The following is a 25580-nucleotide window of genomic DNA, read 5'->3' as shown; positions in this document are numbered from 1 at the left end:
GCACAGAGCTACAAACCAAGAAGGGGTAAGGGTATTGTTGGTTTAAAAAAAGAGCTATCATTGGCTGGGATAAAGTTGTGATTTAGAAATTGTGTTGAAATGTTTGACCAGCCTCTGTGACACAGATACGAGTGGATTGCAAACACAGGATAAGGCGAGGAAGATTTATTGAACATTTCTGCAGTTCCATCAGTGTAAGAAGACTTCTGATGATTATAGATTAAAATGTGTCGCTTACAATTCACCCAGCATTTACTTACTGTTGTCATATAATCCTGTAGCAGATCAGCTCCTGAGTTACTCTGGTCACTCTCACTACCGACTGTGCCTTGGCTAAATTGTGATTCCCTGCATGAGGGGGAAGAGCTGCCACAACAGTAAGGATCAAATGTGTCCTGTGATCCATCACTGCTCTCAAAAAATAAAAAAAAGAGTTGATTGAAGGAATTCAATTTGAAATGGGCAAACAAGAAAACCCATTACTGATGTTTTATGCAGAATCCCTTCCAAAGTCAAGGATACTTACAAAGAACTGCAGCAGCTAAAATCTGCTTCATAGCCATAGGTCTCAGCTGTTTGTCTACTGTCACCTGTGGAATCAGTGAAAAGGAGATTGTTGGAGGACTGGAAATAGTTACTGGGCATCACCAGAAAAGGAATACGAGTGTCCAGCTACAGCTGGGTTTTGTAATAGTCTAAACATATTTTTAACCTTGGTCACTATACACAGTGAAATGCTTTTCTGTGTGATGGAATATTTTTAAACCTCCACTTGTTTTCCTCTTTCCTAGTTTTCACTGTTAAAAAAAATCTAACAACAGCAACTAAATATTTTCACTTGTAATTATTAAGCATCTCTGTCTTACCTTGCGTCTTTATTGATTCTTAAACAGAAATTGTGCCAAGTAGGCCCAATTTGTTTGTGAAACAGACCAATAATGTTTGTGAAATTTTCCATAGCTTTGGACTCTGATGAATTTTCAGCCACAAAACAGCTAAAATGAGAAGCTATCAGTAACTCTACACAAGAAGCACATGGTGAAACTGAATAACCAATCAAGTAGCCCAGAAGCAGAAATGATGTATCATAACACACATTGAAACTGCAACCTTCCCACCAAAATGTGACATTCAGAGTGCTGTGTAGGTATCACCTCACCCTCTGCCTGCCCAGCCTAATGTTTAAATTCACAATGTTTTAAATCAGTGACACGTCTGCAACATTTACATTTAAAAAATCATAGTAAAGTGACAGGTTAACATCACAGTACAGTATTATTTCACCAAGGTTGCACTTTACAAATAATTTCATTATCTTAACAATTTGCTGATATTTTAACCAAAGAGGTCTCCCATTAATTCTTGTGAAGTAAACAACATCCTTGCTGCAATTCACACTTAATATTTAAAAAGCCATGTGAGTATTTGGTTTAAATAAATCTTCAATTACTTCCTTGCTTTATTGTGATTGTTAAGGAGAAGCAACTGACTGATAATGCAGTAAAACAAACCTGAGACTAAAAATCAATTTCTTCTGTCAAGTTGCAGCATTTTATTCAGACTACTTTTACAACTAATGAGGAAGTGTGTTTAGGAGAATGCTAAAGGCAAATTTATTTCTCTTCCTCAAAGGCTGAAGATGATCCTACTTCTGTTAATAGGTAGGCTGTATTCTTCTTTTATTATTCAGATGCTTTGGGCTGGATTGTCTGGGATCTGTCCCACAGCCTGGAATTGCTGGTTTCTCATACTTAGTCTGGATGAAGAGGGTTGGGTTTACTGACCCTCCACACCTCTGAGTTGGGCAGTGAGATCCATAGGGTAACAGGGCTGTGGACAGTGCAACATGGGGACAGTGCGATACAGAGACCTCCCCCGGAACACCGTACCGCACGGACAGAAGGTAAAACATCATCTCCTGTTAAAGCTAGATAGCATTTATAAATGCTTTCCAAAGTCCCTGACATTAAATGCATTGAAAAAATTAATATTGAATTTAATAAAAGTAACTCCAAAGTTAAATAAAAATACAAAATACCTAGAAATAATTAACATAAAATATATAATTTAAAGAAGTCTTCCTTTCCCCTTCAGCTTCCATTCTGCTGGCTCAGCATCTCCATTCGAAGTAAATAGGAGTTCCAGAACCTATGTGGGACTGAGTAGTTGTAGGAATTGAGTGGTAATTCCATAAGTATTACAGTAGAATTGGTCTTCACATGTAATTCAGTGATGGATCATAGTGACAGGTGTGATGCCAGCTGTGACTCAGTGAGTTTGGGACTCACAATTCATGCATGGAAATCTGGGACCTCTATGTGAATGGGAATGTCAGCCACTGCAGCAAGATTCATCCCTTTAAATCTAACACTTGCAGTTGATAATTGCTTAGGCAGGGGAAGGAGAAAATAATGAAGAAAATCAAAAGCAGTCTCTATTATCCTACTGTACTCTATTAAGTTTATAATTTCAAGGGAAATGGTTGTGGATTATGATTCTGTTCTGTGTGTCTGGAAAATGCTGAAAATTGGACATGTGGGGTTGCTTTTTGGAGAATATATGAATGTCAATATACTTTCAAGCACTGTGCATTATCAGGAATGATGTTTGTTTCATTGCTAAATAGCCATTGTTGTCACTGGGCATTGACTACCTTCAATAAAGGACATTTTTTTGGTAGTTCTATCCAGGTCCCCCCCAGGTTATAAACGTCTGATTTACGTGCAGCCCATACATACAAATGAGTGTTTGGGATACTGGTGGGGTGGATTTGCTGGCTGCTGTGGGGCTGCAGGCATCTTTTGTTGTGTGGGAACTTGGTTCTGTTGGATTAGGAACAGTTCTTAGGAATGGGATGACCTGTCTTTACTTGTCATAGTGACCAGTGCTTATGGACACTACTTTGGCATTAAGTTTAGGATGTTGCTGCTTGAGGAAGTCACAGAGAAGTAATCAAGTTTACAGGCAACAGTGTTCTCTAGGCAGAGCAGTGATGATAGCAAGCAGAGGATTTGGTAGATTTGTCAGCTAACTGGAGAAATCTGATCAGACTTAGCCATTTTGACTATACATGGAATGACCAGAGATCTTCCTGTGAGCAAACAGTATCTTCAAGGTCCCAGGGAGGACACAGAGCAAAGTAATACAGCCTTGTATGGTAAAAGAAGAAAGGCAATATTATTGCTGGCAGTAGGGCTAGAGATGTGAAAGATATCTGGTGAGCTTAGTAGTGCCACTTACTATAGAAGAGGATATTTAACTCAGAGCCTTCAGAGATTTTTGAGAGCTACAACTTTGTCATGCGGAATGAGGGTCCAGAAGGAATGGTGAATATGTGGTCAGGCTAAAAACACAGTTAAGGAGGTGTTATTTGAAGACTTTTGTGGGTCACACGCTGCACAATCATTTGTATTGTGGAGCTATTGATGAGAGAATTCAGCCAAACCTATTTAGTGTTTGAGGAGAAATGCAGAATGATTACTATGGAGGTGATGTTCGAGAATGTGAGGCTGCAATTCTGGAGTGGGGCTGCACGAGAGAGAGAGTGGTAATAGCAGTAGGTCACGTTATGTCCATAACATTGTATTATGTAATCACAGAAGTTGAGGGCAGTGAGAATTCCTTGGCTGATAAGGACCCAAAAAATGGGAAAGATAAATCCAACTATGGTGGTCTTGAAGAAGTAATCCATAGGATGCTTCAAGTACACTGGACCGTCACAAACATTACAGCACATTCACAACCATGGACACAGACTTGCTGCATGTTGCATGACAATGTATGGGCTGTTGTCCAGTGTGACTCCATTGGTAAGCTGTAGTACTTTTCTGGGGATCTACTCTGGGGAAGTCTTGCAGATTCTCAGGGAAATGCTATGTACAGTCTGGTACAAGGACATGGAATGAAAGCTCTTAATTGTCTTGACTGCTTTATATAGAGGCAAGATCTGATTTAGAACAAGGCATTTTTCAATTGGAGATCATTGATGATGTTTTCTGATCACCTTTGCAAAATGAACTGTAGCTGCTTTGAGGTCTAATTTAGCATATATGGGCTTTCTGAAGAATTGGTTTCTGATAATAGTCCACAGTTTGTAACCTTCCAGTGTCTAATAGGGAGGTTGAATGTTCTGTACTTATGGCAAAGGAAACAAGAAAGCAACAATTATAGGACAAAAGGATCCAAGTCATCCAATAGACATCAGCTAACATTGTTCTGTTTATCCATGTTACTTTTTATAGTGAACAGCAATGCAAAAAAACCTATAGGCACAGCACACTTGTTATAAACTGACTTTCCCATTCAGTCTGTTAAGTTTCCCCATCCACATGCAAGTTTCTAAATGATAGAGAAACCAATCACATTGGACAGGGCATTGCCATAAATCATTGAATGATATTCGTCAACAGATCTGGACCTGGTCAATGTCAGTTATCATTCCATAACAAGGTATTCTTCAGATGAGAAGTTGAAGGGTTGTTGCTTGTCAACATGGGTGACCTTCATGCAGCCCAACTTGGAAGGAAAACCAGAGCAAAATAAAAAAAAACAAAGGTGTGGCAAATTTTACAACGTGAATGACACTATGAGAGTACACCGACAACCAGGCATGAGGATTGGATAAATGGAGCCATGAGGAAACTGCAGAAATCCTGTGAGTCAGGACTTAATGGTAAAGATGAGTGAAGATGTCAGAAGTTCACATTGATCAATATGCAAGCAGTTGGTTATCAGGAAAAGGATGGGTAGATTGAGCCTGTGGTCAAATTACTGGATTAACTTTAAAATAATATCATTAATGCACAAGAGAGGCACCAGCAACCCAAAATCAAGTAAATGACACACAGCCTAGTGGAGGAGGTAATCCATCAGAATTGAGGGTGTCTAAAAAAGACATTTCAGGGTTGATAATGACAGTTTTGCAGTTGAGATCTCAGAGATCAAGAATACATGTAGAATGACTAAGTTTATTGTTGATAACTCTATTTATATGTAAACATTTAACAGTATTTAATTGCCTGTATGTGAATAGTTATAGTGGATGTATGCAGATAGTGGTGATTTGCATAGGCTTGTTATTTTTTCTTTAAGAAGCTATGTAGTATGTATGATTGTGAATGTACTTTTGTAACATGAGGTATGACTTTTGATAAGCTTTGTTGCACCAGACTCTGCTGTTGGATGAGTATAAACTCCTTCAATAATAAAATGTCTTTTTGGTACCTCTATCCAATGCAAAAGACTCTATCAGGTACTTAATCTGTAAGTTTTCCATGAAGGTCCTGTACATTTACTTGTAAGTTTCTGAATGATGCAGAATCCGATAGCATTGGACAAGGCATTGGCACAAATCATTGAGAGGTATTTACTGATGACAGACCAACACTAGGTCAATGCTAATTAAGGTACAACTATGCTTGAAGGAGCAGATTATCAGGATGGCTGACAGCAGATTTGCCAAGAGTATTTTAGACAATGAATTCAAATATAACATGATAAGCAGTGGAAATATTTTAAAGATGTGTTGAATGAACCTGTGCAGCATTGACACAAATCACTGGGAGATTCTTACAGCTGACTGGACTACTAGTGAGTATTATGGCACAGAAATAGCCATTGTTGTCACTGGGCATTGACTACCTTCAATAAAGGACATTTTTTTGGTAGTTCTATCCAGATCCCCCCCAAAGTTACAAACGTCTGATTTACGTACAGCCCATACATACAAACGAGAGTTTGGGATACTGGTGGGATGGATTTGTTGGCTGCTGTGGGGCTGCAGGCATCTTTTGCTGTGTGGGAACTTTGAAATGTAGCATTGTCAACTGCAGCAAGAAAAGCTATTGCTAGAGAAACATGGGAAACAGCAGTGACTGAAAGAGAGAATTTGTTTGCAAACAATGTAGGAAGGTGTAGACCAGAGCACATAACTGCAAGTGGGTTCATAGAAAACTAACTCAACAAACCATCTTCATGATCAGAAAAATTATTGACAACCACTTGGAAACAAGTCAGTCAGTGGGTGAAATAAGCTGCAGATTGCAGCTAGTGGGAAGACCAATTATTGGGGAATGAACTCATAGTTGTAGAGTTATACAGCATGGAAACAGGCTCTTCAGCCCAACTCGTCCATGCCGACTGTGTTGCCCAACGAGTTAGTACCATCTGCCCCCATTTGGCCCATAGCCCTCTAAACCTCTACTATTCATGCACTTATCCAGATGGTTTTTAAATGTTGCTAATGTGCCCGCCTCAACCACTAATTCTGGCAGCTCATTCCAAATATGCACCACCCTTTGTGTGAAGAAGCTACCCCTGCTGTCCCTTTTAAATCTCTTGCCTCTGAATTTAAACCTATGCCCTCTTGTTTTTAGCACCCCTCCCTGGGAAAAAGACTATATGCTTTCACCCTGTCTATGCCCCTCATGATCTTGCATACCCGTATCAGGTCACCCTTCAATCTCCTACATTCCAGGGAATAACGTCCTAGTCCATGCAACATCTCCTTGTAACTCAGGTCCCCAAGTCCAGGCAACAATGAAGACAGGATGTGAAACAGGTTGCCTATTCCCTTTTGCTTACAATCACAGACTAATTTTACCCTCATATAACATCTCTCAGGAATTCCAGTGCTTTAAAGTCAGTTAGATGCTTCTGAAGTGTTGTCATCATTACATGCAATTTATAGCTGAAATCATCACCTAATCTAACCACCAGGGATATTGCTTGCTGAAAGACAAAAAAATACAGATTTTTTAACACCATTAATCTGACTATATTTAGAGCTAGGATCAGCAAGTTTGGGATTGGGTGTAAATTGGCCAAGGGTCATGGCCAGAGGTAGAATTAAGGTTCAAGTTTGAAGCCAGCAGAATCATTGTATCTCTTGACATTTGCATTTTCACTTCTCATTTCTTTGTTTCAGAGCTGACATTTTGTACTTTTTTTCTACACCACTTCTATTGCGTTTTGTTCAATTTTAATTACCATTAGGTCACACTGGGGTTAGACTTAGATTCAACAGATGTGCCAGATTCCTGAAAGATGTTCATATAAAAGATCCAGCTCTGGAGCATTTTAGGATGAAGCTTATGGGTTATGGGTTGTTTTAGGATCAGGAGTAGCTTTTGCATTAAAGTTCATTTTAGGGCTAAGAATTGTTTTAGGATTGGAGGTTCGTTTTAGGATTGAAGATTCTTTTTGGGTTGGGAGCTGTTTTCTGTTTGGTGGTTGCTTTAGGGTTGGGGATTGTTTATTTGATGGCGGTGCTTTAGGATTGAAGGCTCTGTTAGGGTTGGTGGTTGTATTAAGGTTGGGGATTGTTTTAGATTTGGGAGATATTTTAGTGTTGGGGTTGTTTTAAGTTTGGGGATGCATTAGGGTGTCATAGTTGGGGTGTGTACTGATTTTCTGTCTCAATACCAATGGTAATACAGGAATAAGTGGACACATGCAGTTGATTCTGTCACTGATGTAGTTTTGTCTCTCTCTGTACATGTTCCCTTGGGTGCATGTGTGTGTATGTTTGGCACACACCAGAGTTGTGCAATCAATAATGTAAAAGTTGCACTTAAGACCAGTGTAGTTAGGCTAGGATTTCTGGACGTATTCAATTGGAAATAAACAACCCACAAGTTTTAGATCTAACCATGTATTTTCCATTTCTGTAAACACAACAGAAATTGTCATTAATGGTTGTCATCTGATGGCAATATTGCAAGTGTTGTGATTGTTGTCAGATGTGCAGTCAACAGAACTGAGCAAACTTGATATGAGCCTTGAATAGTAATATAACTTATATCAGGCCATAGTGAGATCCCACCTGGAAAACTGTGTACTGGTCTGGTCTCTGTAGCTAAGGAAGTATTTACTTGCAATAGAGGGAGTGCAACAATGGTTCACCAGATTGATTACCGAGATGGAGAGTTTCTCCTATGACGAGGATTTAATTGGACTGGGCCTTAACTTACTTGCATTCAAAAGAATAAGAGTTGATCTCATTGAAACATACTAAATTCTTATGTGGTTTGACAAGCTCGGTGGAGGGATGACGTTTACCCTGACTGGGAGGTCAAGAATCAGGAGTCACAGTCTCAAATAAGGGCACCAGCCATTCAGGACCTGGATGAGAACAATATTCTTCAGCAAAAGGTGGTGAATCTTCTTCCAAGAGGCCTGCATAGGCACAGTCACTGAGTATATTTAAGATAAAGATGGATACATTTTTGGAAATTAATAGAATAAAGGAAAATGGAGTAAGTGCAGGAAAGGGGTGCTGAAGAAAAATATTAGCAATAAAGTAACAATAGAGATTTTAATCAAATAAAGGATTAGGTGCAAAGGATTGATAGGCCTATTTGTGCTTCTATTTCTTATGAATGTTCTTGCACTTTCAACCTGAAACATACTTCTCTCCATTAACCACCGTCTGTCTGGTGTAGAGGTATAATTGTTTCCAGCACGATCCACACAGTCTATTGTCTGATCTCCATAAATGATACGAAATACTTGACAGATAAGAGCACAATATTCTTCAGCTGAATCCTAATTAAAAAAAAACAAATAGAGGTTATTAATCTCAGGGTGCATCTGCTGAAGGTGCTGATAAAACTTGTCATTACTGGTGTTACAAGAAGTACTCACTCTGCTGTCCACTGCGAGTATCACAAGGTTGCAGTACATTTCTGAACTGGGCACAGCCTCCTGTGTATCAAGCAGAGCTCCAGTTGTTTGTCTCCGTTCCAGACTGCCGCCAGCAGCAACAGCAGCCACCCCAAGACCTAACAGAAGATACATAATCATAACATTCATGTGACCAGGTCTAGGTTATGGACTTTTCCGTAATATGAAAATAATTAAAGGGACTGCAAAGCTCAAGTGCGATTGCAATAAAAAACCTGGTGAATTAAATTGAAGAATACTTGAGAAGCAATTTGTTGTTTTTAATATTCATTGGAAAAGATAAAAGCTCAGTTGTATGTATTGCTCAACAGTTCCACAACAAGGTATTGAGATAGTGTCACCAACTATTAGAGGAAAGCTCAAGTAATTTATTAATGTCATTTTAACCTTGAGATGGGTTACATCTTTGGAACATCTTGCATTCTTTTTCTTTATCTGGCACAGCTGCAGGCGAAGTTTAAAACTACTTCCAGCAAGTTAATTTTACACTGATATCAAGTACCAAGGTGCAGAGGAAAGGGAACATGATTAAGTAATATGACTTGAATTGGAAAGGTGGTTTGGTGAGTGATTTGAACTGAAATGTTATTGGGTTTTAAGTTTCATATTACATGTGGTTTAGCTTGCTTCATAAACATATCAGTACAAAAGCCTATTACTCTAAATTATGCACCTAAATTAAACGAAGACATGTCTACATGCTCCAGACCATATTAATTAACATCATATTTAAATTTCTGCAGCAAACCAAATTGAATATTAGTAGCAATGCCTTTTTGTCCAATGAGCAGGTTTTGGAGGTATAGAAGTTCTGATGTTACAAATATTTACCAGATGTAAGACTTTCAAAGCAAAGTAGCAAAGGGAAGGCTGTTTGTGAAAATCAAGAAAACTGCAGAAGCTGGAATTCTAAAATAAAAACAGAAAATGCTGCAAACAATTAGCACATCAGCCAACATCAGTGGAAACATAAATAGAGTTAACATTTAAAGTCAGAAGAATGTTAGTCTTGGGGTATGGAATATTTTTCATTTCAGGCATCCAATATCATCACATGTGGATGGGGGTCTGAGAAAATCCTACCAAAATGCTGAGTAGATTTTGCTCCAATACTGGGCCTCATCTACAATTTCAGAGACGGTCAGTCTAATTGTACCAGATTGGTATGTTATTCTTAGATCGTCATCCTGAGGGCTCTTTGACTGATGGCACCTATAGGCAGTTTTGTATGGTGGGCCTTGAATTGCAATTGTCAAAATTCTTTGAGTCCATAGGATCATTAAGGCACTGACAGAGGCCATTCTGCCTATCAGGAATGTGTCAGAGTTTATTTCACATGGAAAATAATCCTTTCCTCAGGTCCTACAAGCTGCTGACTAACCCACAATAATGCCGGTTGTTTGTAAGGGAGAAAGATTCTAACCACAGTATTAATCACTTAGAAGAAGGTTTTCAGACATGTATAATCCTGAACTTCAGTTGGCATAACGGACATAAATATTTGAAAGTCTTATAGGATTAACTCTGAATTGTTATTGTGTAAAGCTAAAAAGAGTTTAAAAAAACATGTTTTTGCACTGAATTTTTGAAATGTAAAAATTTTTGAATACCTGTTTTGAGAATGAGTAGATGCAATGCATCATCCCTGACATAAGATACAGCAGCTATCTCATGGGTTGGGATTCTCAGGATCAGCTCTTCATTATCCCTCCACGTCAAGAGGAGACAGCGTGCAGACAAACTCAGGATGGTGTCCTGTTCTGCAGTTGTTTGCAAAGGCAGTTGTTTTTGTTGCTGTAAAAAGGATTCTGTATATTTTAATTATTCTTAATTATTTTCTTCCTCCTTTTGTATAAGCTAGTTTTTTTCAAACTCTTTTTACATCTAAAAAGAAAATACTTCTTGAGTTGATGAAAGAAATAAACTATTTTGAACAACAGAATTGATAACATTTCATTTATAAGCAAATACGAGCAATTTCCATACATTACATTATTAATTTTTCTGTGTTAACAATCAGGTTTTGAATTGATGAACCTAACTGTATTCTCTTTGGAAAATAATACATCAAACAAAGTATACCTCCTAAAAGGACTCTTTTTCCAAATCAAGATTAACAAGAAATTGGTGAACATTAGAAATTTTGATTCTGTAATTTTATCCCGATCTACTGATAAGATCTGGCTTTCCATTAATGATAATATCACAATAAAACATCATAATTTTTGCATTATTTCTATTTAAAATCTTAGTTCTTATTAAAATACAAACATGAACATATGATTATACAATTTACTTGCCTGGCACCAGTTCTTAAGAAATCAGGAGCATTCAAGAACAACCTATAATCTTGGCTGATACTTCAATGCAATACCTCATTATCAGAAGTCATACCTTTTGGGTGAGATGTTGAAGTAGTGCCCTGCCTGCTCTCTTGGATGACAGAAGATCTCAAGGTACTATTTGAAGAGGAGGTTGGGAATTCTCCCATTATCCTAATCAGCATGAATCCATAATACAGTTTACCTGGTCATTTTGCTGTTTATGAGACATTGCTGGATCTGTCATACTAATTGTGCATAACTAATATTTATCTAATTCATGTTATTCTCTGGTACTTGTCCCTTACCCTTGCTGTATCCAAGAGCTGTAGTACTTCGGCTCTGCTCGCTGGATTTAAAGAACATGATACCCATGTTAAGTGGCCTAAAAACTGATGAAAAAAAACATTTAAGGATGAAGTTAGCTCATGGTGTACAGAATTACTGAATTTCATAAGTAGCTAATCAAAAAGCCTTTAGTTTAGCGAACTGACTAGCATTGTGACTGAATAATGAACTAAGTCTTCTCCCATTGCAACGTCAATTCAAGAGTAGACGAGATTAATGAAATGAAACCAACCTTGCCTGCTACAAAGATTCTTACACAACTAAGTGGAATTATAAAGACAGTCCCAAACAGAATTTCTCTTTAATGGTAAAGGGTTGAGCACACAACCCAAACCTTTCATTTCATATAATAGGAGTCTAATGCAGGGATGCAAGGGAGGGGTGTGCAAAGTTTGCATGTAAGGATGATTGGGCAGGCAATTGTAACAGCTTTGGAGACACAGAAGAGACTGCAGATGATGGAAATCTGGAGCAACACACACAAAATGCTGGAGGAACTCAGCAGGTCAGGCAGCATCTGTGGAGCGAAATGAACAGTTGACGTTTCGGGCCAAGACCCTTCATCAGGGCTGGAAAGGAAGAGGGCAGAAGCCAGAATAAAAGGGTAGGGGGAGGGGGAGGAGCATGAGTTGGCAGATGATAGGTCCTGGTGAGAGGGGGAAGGTAGGTAGTAGGGGGAGGGGGGTAAAAGGGAATGATGTGAGAAGCTGGGAGGTGATAGATGGAAGAGGCAAAAAAGGGGCTGAAGGAGGAACCTAATAAGAGAGGACAGTAGTCAATGGAATAAAGGGAAGGAGGTGGGCAGGTCATGAGGGTGGGTCAGGGGAAAGAGAAGAGGTGAAGGGGCCACAGAGACAGGGAAAACAAAGAGGGGGGGGCGGCACGGAATTGGGGGAGTGGTTACCAGAAGTTAGAGAAATTGATATTGATGCCGTCAGGTTGGAGACTAGCAAGATGGAATATGAGGTGTTGTTCCTCCAACCTGTGCCTGGCCTCAATGTGGCAGGAGAGGAGGCTGTGGACAAACATGTCAGTGTGGGAATAGGGAGTGGAATCTACATTGGTGAGACCCGACGAAGATTGGGGGAACGCTTCGTCGAGCACTTTTGCTCTGTTCGCCGCAACAGGCAGGGTCTCCCTGTGGCCAGCCATTTTAATTCCACATCCCATTCCCACACTCCCGTAATGGCGTGTGGTATGGTGGCACAACAGTTAATGTTGCTGCCTGAGTTCAATCCCCGACTCATTAACCTCTGCAATGTTCACCACTTGATTTTGTGAGTTTCTGCTGGGTTCCACATCCCAACGAAATAATGTTAGGTTAATTGTCAACTGTGATTTATCTGTAAGTATAGGTTAATGGCAAAAATAATCAAAGTGGGGTTGTAGGGATAAGGGAAATAAAATAGGGGAATGATACAAACATTATTGTTCCTCTGGGAGGAAGCAGGAACCTTATGAGTTGAACTGTCTCCTCTGTGTCATTATATGTATAAGATATAACATAAGACTAAACCTGCATGCAACACTGATTTGATACCAGTACTGCTACTTCGGAACTCAATGTTCTGACTCGCATCCTCTCTTAAACATAATAAATTGAACAAATGACTTCTGTAATTCACTTTACCTGTAAAAAATCTCACATCTTGTATTAAAGGGTTACTTTAACCATACTAAGTGATGAATACAGTACATCACAGGCCTTTCTCAACCTCAGTTGTAATTCCTAAAACTTAACAGATCCCATTAATCACTGCAGTAATTGCAGTTATAAAATGCTTCTGAAGCATTTCCAAATATCACAAACCCAATAACGGTAATTCCTCAGATAAATTTTTCTTAATGCTTTGCATCTTCTTGCCTCTATGCGTACTCTGTTTAATATCACAACTCTCGCCTTGGCTCCTCATGGATACTGGGCCTTTCATTTTCCTTGGCCAATTTTTTGAAGTTTAGAAATTGTCACCACTGGCCTTCCCTCTCTGGATGCTTTCCTGTGCACGAACCTCATTCATCATGGTTCTCAGCCTCTGTTGTTCATCAGTATCCCCATCCCTGAGGTACCATCATGCATGGGATCTTCAGATTCTTCAAGTTGACTCCATGTAGCAAAACAACCCTCCTTCAAAGCAGCCAGCTCAGTCTGGTTCAGGCCACTTAACATCTCCATGAACTGGAGTGTTCTTGAGATATTGCCCCCTTCTTCCTATTCCTACACCTATTCAGTCTTTTCTACCACACCAGCACTGATACATACACTGAGATTTAAGTGCATTTTCGTCACTAATTAGAATCTGAAAATAAGAATACTAATGCGGTGGAGTTTCACTGTCTGGAGTTGAATTTCATGAGACATATAATCATGGATTTATGCCTGAATTTGCACTCATCTTTGAACCTATGCTGTTAAAGTCTATGTTCCCTGTCAATCTAATTAACATTTGCTATAATGTAAAAGTGATTGGAAACAATCAGAAAAAAATGTTAGCAATTGGGACATAAGTGGTGATTCCACACAATATGTTCCCCTGTAAATATAAATAATTATATTTCAAGCTCACTGTTACTTATATATGTGTGCTAGGCAAAGCAGGTTTAATTTTGTGCATTGTGAAAGTTTTTCAATTTCTCGCATGACTTATGCTAATGAAGCAAAATCAGAAAGTATAGTGCAGGACCCAGTGATGATAAATATTCAAAAGTTATTTGAAATTTCAAAATCAACTCCTTCCAAAACAAAATGTTGTGCCTGAAATCTTGGGCTTTATTTCACATACGCTTTGAACCACTATGATTGCTGGACTCACAAATCAGTGCGCTGGTGCAGCCATTATAAGAGCCAAGACCCGTTTGTTTAAATAGAATTAATGGACAATAGTATATGATCAAGGAAGTTCAGCATAATCATATGCCCAGAACACACATGCTGGGGAATGCTTATTCTATTATATATAATCTGCAGGCACAAACACACAGCAAGTTCCACTTCCACTGGTTCAGAGGCTTGGTCATTTTAAGTACATATCACATGAATGGCCTGAAGAGAACAGTGCTTATGGAAATAGTATTAATGAAAAGTTAAGGGGGAAAAGTGCTCAGTGAAAAATGCCAATTGACTCCAAAAAGGCAGTGTTGTTGAATTGGCATCTTAGAATTGCTTTGGTTTCCATTAATGTATAACGTTTTGCCACTTGGTAGAATCTCTGTCACTTGTTCCCATTGCGGAGGTTATCCATGTGCTAAATAAAGAAAAAGTTTACTACTTTTATTATTGGAGACCAATCCATTAAAATGTATGCAGGTAACTATATTTAAAATAAGAATTTGAAATTCCAATAATTAATTTAGAACTAGAGGGTTGCATTTTAGACACTGGGAGATAGGCGAATAAAATCTTTTGTGTAACTATCCGTGGTTAAAAAAATCTGACTGATGATTTGATGGCTTTAAGGCATATGACGAATTTCGGGGGAAAGTTTATTGATTGGGCATAGAAACAAAACAACAAAAATATCATCTGCTCTGATTACGAAGTTGATTTTCACAATTCATGTAAAAATCATTGACATCACTGTGCTGATCTCTATGAGAGAAAAGCTAAAACAAAAGTAAGTGCTGATTGCAAAGGACATAAACTTCCTGCTTAAATAAACTGGATTCAGTTATCAGTTCACAAGATGATGCAGTGGACATCCTTCCTGGAAATGCCAGATGCTTTAACCTTCACCCTTCCATTCTCTTTTGGAAAGTGTTTGGAAGGTATTTGACTATAAAAATAAAATCTATACAGAGTTCATATCTATTATCATTCCCATCTATTGAACAGTAGCTGGGATTTACTTGTTCATTATGACATGGAGCAGGACATTCAGTCCATTCTGGTTCCCAGCAGTGCATCCCATCAGTTCCATTTCCCCCTCCTTATTTCCCTGTAGCCCTGCATTCTCTCACGTGCCCATCAACGCTACTTTGACTTTTTTTGTCACTTACCTACACAAAGCAATAAGTGGCAATAGCCAATTAACAATTGGCACATCTTTGGGATATGGGAGTAAATCAGGCCTCCTGATGGAAAGTTACAGTCATGGTGAGGACACAGGCAGCACTCAAGGTCAGGATTGTACCGGGGTCCCGGAGCTATGAGGCAGCAATGCTAACTGCTGCATCATTGTGTTGCTCCCTATCTCCACTTGAAATAAATTTTCATTGCTTGTATTCTAGACATGATATTTTATGTGAAATTTAGTTTTAAAATTACTCTCACAAACTTGAATTTTGTGCAGTTAATCAATTGTTAATATAACAAACAAACATAACCTAATGGATATCAATTTATGTCTTTCTCTGAACAGTGACAAATGTATACTATAATTTTTAGAACAATTAAAATTTGGTTATTTGCTAAAATATGGAGGGAAGTTTTAAGAATTGAAAGCAATGTGCTTTCTGTTAAATCAATCAGCATTTCAGATATTGCAGAAATAAAAACTTCAGAGACTTCATTTCATCTTACCATTTGACCAAGTGTACATGCATTCACTGAGTAAGAATGTATGTTGTCTACGTAGATAAGAATAGTAGAAGACTCATACTCATAAACTATGGCTGGGCTGAAGAGCCAGCTTCTTTGCTATAAGTTTCATGTAACTCTATTGAGATTTCAGGCCCAGTTGAAATCTTCATTATTTAAAAAAAAATTATTAATTAAAAATTTAATCAGCAACATCTAGATTCTGACCAAATAACAATTTATATCTGACTAAATCCTTATGCTAAAAATTGCAACTGTTAACAAATAACTGTGGCATAGAAGTGCTTTTATTCTTCCCTCTTCTACATAATCAATTCAACTTCATTGTGCTATACAATGGAAATAGCACTTTGTTTTACTATTAAGACCAGTTCATAACCAGAAGCTACAAATAAAGCATTCTGGCTTGATTAAAATGTTGTTGAAGTATTCTGATAAATGGGTATAATGTAACAGTGTGAACAAAGATGATGTATCTTTGTCAGGGTTTCATTATAGCCAGCAATTGTCCAGAAAATATTTCCATACTCTCTACCTTCCAATAGAAAATCACACCACGTAGCACAACTTTTAATAGTAAATCATACTATGCTCCACCTTACAATAACAAATCCCACCACGTACCACAACAATCAGTCCATTGTTGTAAACTTCCTCCTTTCAAAAAGGAAATACAAACAGCAAAATCAAAAAAAAAGTATAACATTTGCCCTGGGTACCTGGACCAGTTCTCTATAAAAGGCATTCTTTTTATCTAATTCCTCTAATATATGCCATCTTGTTCTTAAAATTATTTGTTGCACAATGGATTCTGCTCAAGCTGCTATTTTTGGTACAGCAGTCCCTCCCTACATGACAGGAAAAAGAGTCAATAGTCACAGAGATTAGCTACTTATAATATTACAGATTTAAGTTCTTACTTAGAATCATGGAGATTATAACATAGGAGGCTATTTGACCCTTCATATCCTGGCCAATCCTGGTTCATCAGTTAGAATTGTCTATTCTGATATCATATTATTCTTTTCTCATAATCTAGATATTTTTATTTCCAATCCTAACAGTACCTTATTTAGAGGATAACTTATTTAGTGCCTGATAAGAAGACAGAGAGAGAGAGAGAGAGAGAGAGAGAAAAAAACATACTTTGACTTCTTTCTCCAGATAATCATGCAGCAGAAGCTCAGGATCTATTAAGTAATCTGGAGGGAAGAGGGGGATAGAATGCAGTGGTCTCCTGTACACACTGCTTCTGTCCTGCTGTCTCCTGTTCTTGTCAGCTTTTGGAAACACCAGCCGTTTGATAGGAGACACAAACCCCTGTAAATCACATGAAGAATGCAAATATCAGAGCTTTAAAATAGGCTGTTCTTATTACCTCTTCAAGTAGGCTCTGGAGGGATGATTTGCTTCATTTCAGAAGTAAAAGCAAAGCAGTCTTCTAGGCAAGGCATCATAAAAGTTATAGAATGCTGTAGTACTGGGAAATTTGCCAAATAAACTAATCTCACTTGCCTGCTTGCTTTCATATCCTATGATGTTTGCCTTATTCGATCAGTTATCTAATTCTCTTGAAAGAACTATTTTGGCAAAACAATTCTAAACAAACACTTTCTTACACATTATTTAAAAGTATTAATATTTCATAATATTATTATAATGTATGTATTATAGCATATAATAAAAACGTGTGTGAACAAAACTATAGCAGACGATAGAAATGTCTGACCATTAACAGTGACAATATAATGTAATAGATTCATCATTCTGCTCGTGAAGTAACAGCACAACTATAGTAACTATCATAAAATGTCACACATTATCAAAGAATTCATTTCTGCCTTCCATTATTGGCCTTAGTAACATTACTTTTACTGTGCAATTTTCAGGACAATTGCAATAGATTTACATAAAACTTCTTAAAACCTCTACGTGGAAAGAATTTTGAATAAGGATTAATTATTTTTGGGGAGCATAATCAACTTCAGGGCATTATGAGAAAAATAACGTTTTCACAGCAGTGTATGAAATCTATCAGTTTATTGTGCTGTAGTCCACATACAGTGAGTTACATTTGAAGCATTGTTAAACATATTAATCTGGATATGGGAAGGTCCTATGAGTTGCATGACCAGTGTTGAATTGTTTGGGAAAATACTTGTTAAGGCACTGAAAGAATATTTTTTTCATTAGGCCAGGAATTTTGAATTTTGCAAGATTTCAGCTCAAGCAATGTAGCGATTTCACTAAATTGCACTGAATTTTTGGCCTAGATTATCTGTTCAAATTCTGATTAAGGCTTAAATGTACATTCTTCTATTCAGGAGCAAGACTGAGGCCAGCTGGCAATGATATTAAGAAGTCATTAAAAGTTTAGTTTACAGGCTATTTTCTGAGTTACTACTTTTTATTCTTCATAAATAAAAGTTGACACATTAATTCATGTGCTTTAATAGACGTGTAGCAAATAGTTAACATATTTAGTCTATGCTGAGCAAGATTTTATTGTAAAATTATTTCAGCAAGATGTAGTGCTAAAAGATGGAAACAGTCAGCCACTTATTTGTTTTTCCTTTCAATTAGATCATGATTTAAGGCTATAACATAGAGAAGTTGTAAAAAATTCTAATCACATGGGCTGTCAGTCTCAAAGGGATCAACACAGTCCTTTTACCACTGTAGGACAAAACCAATCTATCAATACACATTACATGTGCAAAACAGCTTCAATAACATCTCCTTATTTGCTGGAATATGGGACAATCAAAATAAATATTTACTATTATTAGTATATGGATAATTATTGAAACAGAAATCATCAAAATCATTTAAAAGTGTGTGTGTGTATAAAAAATGAGGAATATAAACGTATGTGGGTAAAAGCAGGAAAATGGAGTTGATAGCTCCCTTAAAGAGCTGATGCCAGTGCAAGAGCAATGGTCCAAATTACTGTCTTTTATGCTGCAAATTCTTTAACTATAATAGAATTTCAGAAACTAAGCAGGCCAATTTTCAGTACAGAATAAATTATTCAACCAACAAATTGACCAGTAGCAATCTAAAGCACATAAATAATGAAAGCTCCACTAGTTTAAAGTGAAAGAAAAATCAAAATCTCAATTTTCCTTAAAAATTCCATGTGAAACTTTCACCTAACTGAAACAGACCACTCACATTAGGCAACGCTGCTGGTGCATGAAAAACTTACATTTCATCAACTAAAGTTCACATATATGGTAGCCAAATCTTCTGCTCAAATACATGAAGAGAGTTTCTAAACAGTTAACATCTATTGCCCTTGGTGAATATTTCCTGGGGTAAACTGTGATCATCTTTAAGTCCAATTTATGTTTATGATGGATCGGATTAAAACCTGTAAAATATTTGAAGTTACCTCTAGTTTGTGCACTAACATCAAGTTATTAAAATTTTACCTTCTTCCCTTTTTAGACATTCTCATCCATCTTGGTTTCACATCTATTCTGAACTTTGAGCTTTCTTATTTGCTTTGTCCTGTCACTTTGTGCTATCACAGGAAATTCTTAGCTGACTCCACCAAGTGAGTTCCGACTTGAATCGTTAACTGTTCTTCCTCTCCTGGAACTTACAGCAACATGCATCCAGTGTTTTAAAATTTACTTTCCTCTATATTCAGTGTGTTACCTCATTTACATAAATTATATGGAATTTACTAACTATTGTTCTGTTCATCTAAGTGAAGAATATTAGTGCTTAGGAGACATTATCTTTCACCAATTATCCGTCCCATACACTCTGATGCAGAGCAAAGCTTTCTCTGTTCTCCTGCGACAACAAGCTTCATAAGTGTGTCTTTCTATGCAAGTCAAACATCATTACAAAGACTTGGTCTAGAAATTTACATGTGTAGCTATGTTTCCTTTCAGTGATTTGTTTTCATCACGATTTGTGTGATCAGTCCTTATGCCATATTACATTTGAACTTTGCTCAGATTATTAGGTTATGTTGTGTCAAAGAGTAACTTTAATTGCTTATTTTTGGAGCAGGCCTCAGCCCAGTACAGGGAACCTAGCACAGGTAGATCAACTTATTTTTATTTTTTAATGAGACATTGTTGTTTGGTGACAAATTAGGAACCGATTTGTGCTCACAATTAATCACCACTCAGACTGCAGAACAAAATACTTGAAATGCCCAGCAGTTGAGGCAACATTGCAAAAAGAGCAGTAGACTTGGATTGTAAAATTTGGACTGCTTCCCATCTTTTTCTCTGTGATATACAATAAATGTTGTGTGTGTGCAAATTGTAAGCTGCTTGACAAATTGGGCAGCCTTGGACAGATATGTTAACTGTTCTATCAGTTTGGGCTTTGACTATCAAACTGCCCCCATTTGTTTACTCTGCATGGAGATTTGGCAATTAGCAGCAGGAATAACCCCCCACACCATCCCGCGCCCCACACCCCCCCGCCCCCGAGTCCAACTGTGTCAGTTCAAAGTGACTCTTGATGACTTACTTTGCTGGTGTTTGAGTTGGAGCGAGTTGGAGGACAGTGGTCTGGTTTGACATTCAAAGAATGAGTCATCAACAAGTGCTGAGCTCTATGCAAGAGGTTTACTTGAGTGTACAGGAGTTCAGTACTTGAGTGTACAGAAGCTTTAATAGCTGTATCTCAGCATGAAAGGCAGCGAAGAAAAAGGTTGAGTGGACAAGACAGAATACCAGAAGAGGCACAGAGAAGGGTGAGAAAAGGACTCTGATGAGGAAGGTCAATTTTATCAGAAGCTTCAGGGACAAATTGCCCCACTTTAACATTTCAGAGTGTCAATCCTTGAGGAGGCTCTGGTTCTCCAGAGAAATCACCAGGATGAGTTTCCATATGCTGTAGCCAGATCTGCAGCCACTCAACAGTGCCAGAACTGTTTTGTCAATGCCAGTCAAGTTAATGATAGTGAACTTCAGTGGCCTTCAGCTCATTCCAGCCTGATGTTGGAGACATAATTCACATCTCCCAATTTGCAGCATTTTATAGCAAAATGGATGGTCTCTTCTCAAGGAGAGGCAAGTTCCGTTCCTTTTCCTACAAGAGAGAGCAGGAGACATGGTATGTATGTGGATTTTTCGGAAGACTGGAATCCTCACTCAGATTTTTCAGATCCCTGTCGATTTAAATCCCTGTGCATTTTTCAGAAGAGTGGACTATCTCATTTTGCTGTGAGATCTTCCACACCAGAACCAAGAAAATAGAAAGGGCCATTACTTCTTCAAAATGAAGCTGGTTTGTGACAAAGCCTTGAAGATATTGATGACCAATGCACAATACCTAGAGACCTGCTCCTCTTCTTCAACCAGGTTACACCTGGATAATAGAACTAGGACATAACAAGAGCCACTTTGTCATCAATGAGATTGATCTGAAAACCTATACCATAGACTCACTAGTACAGTGCAGATTGGACAACCCCCTTCCTAGCTGTCTGTTGCACCTTCCATGACTCAGTGACTATGTGGGATCGGCCCTGCCAGCAACCGGACAGCAGATGGTTATTGAGATGGAATAGGAGGATCAGGAGAAGGAAGAAGGGAGGATGTGACTTTGGAACCAATTTCTGCCTGGGCTGTCTAGGAAAGACCTGAGTGGAATTGTTAACCCCCCCCCCCATTTGGAACTGTTCAGGCACCTTTGTGGCAAGACTTGGACGACGTTCAGAACTGGTCGACAAGTGGCAAGTAATATCCAATGTGTACAAATGTGAGGCAATGATCAACTACAAAAAGAAAAGTCATTAATTTCACTGAAGTTTCCCATCATAAACATCCTGACCAGCAGCATCATTGATCAGAAACTTCAGTGGATTTTACTACGGTAGCTGTAAGTAGGCAAGAGGCTGGTATTCACTGGCAAGCTCCAACATCACCCAAGAACTTTGACATGATTCATTACAAATCATCCCTCATGTTGAGAAAATCAAACAGGTTGCTTCTGTGTGCCTAATATACAGGGAAAGAATGCCCATTGCTATAAATACCACATGCTTACTTGAGTGAAAAGAGTTCAGATGCCTATCTGGTAAGAGCCAAGGGTTAAGGATGCTCTCGTGTTTGGGATGTTACTTCTGGAGCTAAAGTTGCCAAACCCAGTGCATCTTGTAGAGCACTGGTTGCTTGTTCAACAAAAACTACCCTGGAGAAAAAATAATGTTCTGACCATGAATATAACTTGTAGAAGTCTTCATGATGATGGAAGACAAAATAAGCTTGTATTTGTCTGTATTGATGCTGATATACAGGGTTCCTGGATCCTTTTCAAGGTTCTTTCCGAAAATGTCACTGTATTTTTAAGCAGCTTTAAAACGTTTCCTGCTTACTATTGAAAATCCCAAAACAAAAACCATGGAAACATTCCTGCCCCTATTGTTACACCTTTAGATTGCTTAGTAATCAGTTCTCAAAGGATATTGCAAAAGGCAGTGTTTATTTTAACCCCTAACTATTTGAATAGCTGGGCATTAAAATCAGCTAAACCTCTGTGCTAGTGTTTTCAGGCTGCACATTATTGTTCACATCCCTAGGTAAAGATTGAATTGATATCGTACTTCTAGACCATGTGGCTTCAGAAGGAGAGTTCTGCTCAGTATCTGGATCCATAAATACCTGTTCCTTAAACACAAATCGCAGATAAAAATCATATAACCTGGGTTAGGTTGTGATAGCTTTTATTTCTAGGTAGAATTTCACCTATTGAGAAATTGGTCCAAGTACTCTGATGAGCAATTCACTTTAGCTCATCAGACATTTCTCCAGCATCAGTCATGCACCTGGTAATGTCACATATTGTAGAATCTTTAATAGTATGTACTTCAGAACCATGCTGTGATCTCTGCCTCATTGATCATCCTGCACCTCACAATCACCTGAATCCATTCGTGGCACTGGACTTAATCAGGGTGCAAGATTACCCATGGGTACCTACACCCTCAGAAGGTTATTGTGCCCCTTCCCTGGATTTTCCCTCAACTCCATGGCAACTGTTTATGCAACTGGTCTGTGTCTGTCACAGGGAGAGTTCCTTCAAGGTTCAATGACTTTCCCAGTGATCACTATGGCAAAAGTAGAGGTTAGGACCTTTTCACAAAGCTGTATATTTTAGTGCATTATCCTGACTCTAAACCACCTAGTACCGTTTCTAACATATTTTTGGACAGTTCTTGATTTGTGGGGTATCTGATTACTGCTGTATGTAACAAAGAAAGAGTGAAATTCAATTTCAGACAATGGGCTCTGATACTTATGAGGACAGTGCATACCAGTGGCAGGGAAACCTTGAAGTGTCTGCTTTCCTTCATCATAACAGTGACTACTAATGAAAAGTATGCTTTGTAATATTCTGAGGTCACAAAGAGTACTATACAAATGCTAGTTCTTCCTGTCTAATAGGAACAACCTAGGTATCCCATATTTAATTAATAGTCCTGAAGATTTTATATGCCAAGTAACTTATTATTTACTTTAACTTTCTATGTACTATGGAAACCAATATTCTCTTGCTTGTTGACTATCATGTTGAGCTTACATTTTGTCGGACAATCCAGACCTCCAAATGTTTACTTTTCTTGGGTTTTGCTTTTATTTCCCATTGATCAGTGTTCTGCTTTGCAGTCAAGCTAGCCCGAAGCAATGCAAGTGGACAGACATCACTGTTTGGTTTATGTTCTTACATAGATGGGAGATTTGATAATGTTTGATTCTCAATAGATAAACTCTCCTTCTCATGTTACTGACACACCAAGGGCCAGTGTCTTCTAGACATCTCAATAGATAAACCATAAATTTGCTATGTAATGATTTCTTAATTTTGTTTTTCTATTAGGAGGCAGACCTGGCTAGTGTCTATACAAGTATGTGGACTGTGAATCATACAAAATGTTCCTCAGCTGACTGTAGACATCTAAAGCTTACTTTAGTATTAATAGCATTTGTGTGTTTTACAGTCTAGTTGCACTGGCCATCAGCTCTGTTTAAGAATAAATAAATTAATATTGCCTTCTATTTCCACATTGCAAGCTTGGGCATATCCCTTGGGCACTCTCAAACAGCTTTTCCCTTCCTTTCCTACAATGGGCGCTAATATTTTAAAATAGAAGTACTAGTAGTACAAAATACAGATCTTATCCTAAAATGTTTGATAGAAAGCTCTTATCGACTGTATGCTGGACTCCACAGCAACACCCTACAAATGGAGGAATTTTAAATCTAAAAGAAAAGTAATAATAGATCAAAGCCAGTAAAACACACTTCATATTAATTAGTGGTGGTACGTAATCATAAGCTTGCCTCCCATGTTAAGTGACAGAGTCTTCTGGGATGATGGACGGTTAAAACAAATCCAGGAGCCATGGGTTTATAGCAGCATTGACATGTTATTTACTTTAAGCCAAGCCATCCAGTTACAATCTTTCATTTAGACAAGAAAGAAATGTTAGAAATCTTATCCAGTGGAAACTCTTCTTTTATCCTTAAAAAATTGCATAAACTTACAATACACATTGAATGAACAAATACAAAGGACAACAGATTGAACACACAATAATTGATCTCCATTTTAACAAAGAAGCTTCACCAGAAAACTGTACTACTTAACTCCAATCACTATTATCTCTGCCCGCTACAGTCCTGAGAAAATGTATGAATGACACACAAACTTTTGCAGCCCAGAATAAATTCGAAAACAGAATAAATAGACTACTTAAACCAAGTTATTACATTGCTACGAACACAAATCTCAGCCATGGCTTAACAATGCCCTAAAATTCATTGACTAGAAAAAGACCCACACACACTTTGGTCTGCAGCTATGTCAGAATTTTATCCTGCTGGTGGAAAAGCTATAATATTTCAGCAAAAATCATTGATACATTTTATCTGCAAAAATAATATTTGTTCATCCAGAATTCTGAACAAGATTTAAAGAAGCTTTATGGATATAAGCTTCCCTAAAGGAAACAGTGGGTGTGTCTGCATTGTATCTGCCATATAATGGATTTAAAAGATTTGACGTTATAGCATGTTCATGCATGTATTTCTCATTTATATCAAATTATGAAAACTCTTACCTTCTTCCCTTTCTTGATCTCTACATCCATTGTGCTTTCACGTCAGTCCTACAAGTTTCTTGTTTTGTTCTAGTGCTGTTACATGCAGGAAACTCTTGGTAGACTCCACCAAATAAGTAAACTTTTAACAGCTCTTCCTCTCCAGGGACTGATAACAATATACATCAGCCTATTAAAATCTAGTAATTATACAACCTCCATGCCTACTTTGATTGAAATGTCCAACAATATATTTTGATTTTGACATGAAGCTGATTTTTTTGTGAGATTAACAATATTTCAGAAAATATTGTGGTTAATTTTAGCCCTTTCTTAAAGGCTGAATTGATTTCCTCACATCACCAGAAAGGATTTGAAGTCACTTCCTCTGGATGTGTTCTTTCAGTACCTCCTGTTGACTAATTGGTATTGTTCCATTACTATGACACCTAAGTGCAGCAGGAAATGACTTCCAATACCAGCTACTTTCTCAGCAAAGTTATTACATTAACTTGACAGATATTAATATAGCATTTCAGAGATCCTTTCAATTTCATAGTTAATAACCTACATTGTGATGGAAAACTTTGGTGAGCTCAATATTTATCTTGAGCTCAATAAA

General features: G+C 37.9%; 1 protein-coding gene across 2 annotated transcripts in view; it reads right to left on the bottom strand.

Moving 5' to 3' along the window:
- Positions 1–25151, bottom strand: part of ccm2l (CCM2 like scaffold protein) — a 32915-nt gene extending 7764 nt beyond the window's left edge. The window contains exons 1-8 of one of the 2 annotated variants that reach the window (XM_052031382.1): positions 24980–25151; positions 17032–17205; positions 11312–11395; positions 10293–10476; positions 8644–8780; positions 8409–8544; positions 527–590; positions 261–408 (exon numbers count right to left, since the gene is read on the bottom strand). In XM_052031382.1, coding sequence (XP_051887342.1) covers positions 261–408; positions 527–590; positions 8409–8544; positions 8644–8780; positions 10293–10476; positions 11312–11395; positions 17032–17205; positions 24980–25009 — 957 coding nt within the window. In that variant the 5' untranslated portion in view covers positions 25010–25151. The remainder of the gene's footprint in view (positions 1–260; positions 409–526; positions 591–8408; positions 8545–8643; positions 8781–10292; positions 10477–11311; positions 11396–17031; positions 17206–24979) is intronic. The other variant, XM_052031383.1, reaches the window with a different exon arrangement.
- Positions 25152–25580: the final 429 nt, after the last annotated feature.

The sequence above is a fragment of the Pristis pectinata genome, chromosome 16 (assembly GCF_009764475.1).
Source record: "Pristis pectinata isolate sPriPec2 chromosome 16, sPriPec2.1.pri, whole genome shotgun sequence".
NCBI lineage: Eukaryota > Metazoa > Chordata > Chondrichthyes > Rhinopristiformes > Pristidae > Pristis > Pristis pectinata.
Note: the sequence above shows the minus strand (reverse complement) of the source record. Positions and strands in the feature narration are given on the sequence as shown.